At 46.5% G+C, this 1,031-nt stretch overlaps 1 protein-coding gene across 1 annotated transcript; it reads left to right on the forward strand.

Moving 5' to 3' along the window:
* Positions 1–308: 308 nt before the first annotated feature.
* FTJAE_14275 (uncharacterized protein) lies at positions 309–911 on the forward strand (the record flags this gene model as incomplete). The annotated part of the gene is made up of 1 exon (XM_037347487.1): positions 309–911. The coding sequence occupies one exon, from the start codon at positions 309–311 to the stop codon at positions 909–911; it is 603 nt and encodes a 200-aa protein (XP_037198722.1).
* Positions 912–1,031: the final 120 nt, after the last annotated feature.

Below are 1,031 nucleotides of genomic sequence, written 5' to 3' on the forward strand. Positions count from 1 at the left end.
TATCAAGGTATAATATTTTCTTACTCCATGAGGAGAGGCTAACCATCTCGTCCAAAGAAATAATCTCAAAGAGAAAGCCCCATACTAAGTTCTGTGTGCGACATAAGCTCTCTGAACTGCAAATCACAGTGCCACGCAAATACCGCGACAAAGTCTATGCTGAAAGTTTGCTGCGCCTAGGTAGGTATATATGAGCATAAAGGAGTCGTCTCTCCACTAGATGAATCCATTCCCTTCTTATCACCAGAGACTCCCTTTCACCTAATTTTGACCACGGATTACACAAACTTCAGCCGACAGCAGACAATATGGGTCTTTTCGACTTTCTAACTCATCGTCCCTCATCCCCTCCCAAAGTTGAGGCAACCAAATCATGGAAGGTGGATCTCATGGTTGGGTCTGACCCCGACATCCTGAGGGAGGAAGTCCCAATGGTGAACTTGACTGTCGGCTGGCAAGCCCAGCTCATACTTCACACGTCAGATATCATCGGCTTGATGAGGGAAGGACTGCATGTGTCTCAGCACAATGTAATTGTGCAGGAGAATTGTTTGACCATGCGTCCATATCAGCAGGAGCACAACAAGTACTACTATGACCGTCATTTTGCTCTCACCGGCCCCAGCTGGAAAGGGAATTTGGTGGTCACGACACTCAGTTGCCCTGTTGCAACCAACTTCCGCGTCGAGCATCTTTCACCAGACAAAGTATATCGCTGTTATGTATCGGATGATTCCAAGACGGAATGCTGGGCATACAATTTTGCTATTGAGAAACCTGAGCTCAACGCAAACTACATTTTGGATGACACTCCTTTGAAAGGCTTATGGCCGTGGCCTCGGAAAGAACCCTTCCCTCGAGGAATGGAAAAGGAGAGAACTGAGGAAGGCGATATGCTTGACCTGCTCTGAATCTCTGAATGAACCTGTCGAGCTGGATGAAATGGGAAGGATGTACCTGCTCCTTTTGATAGACATCAATATACTTAATCTCGTCCTCGCCGTTCTGGTTCTTCTTTTTCCTTTTCTCTT

The sequence above is a fragment of the Fusarium tjaetaba genome (assembly GCF_013396195.1).
Source record: "Fusarium tjaetaba strain NRRL 66243 chromosome Unknown NRRL66243_c0000695, whole genome shotgun sequence".
In the NCBI taxonomy this organism is placed as follows: domain Eukaryota; kingdom Fungi; phylum Ascomycota; class Sordariomycetes; order Hypocreales; family Nectriaceae; genus Fusarium; species Fusarium tjaetaba.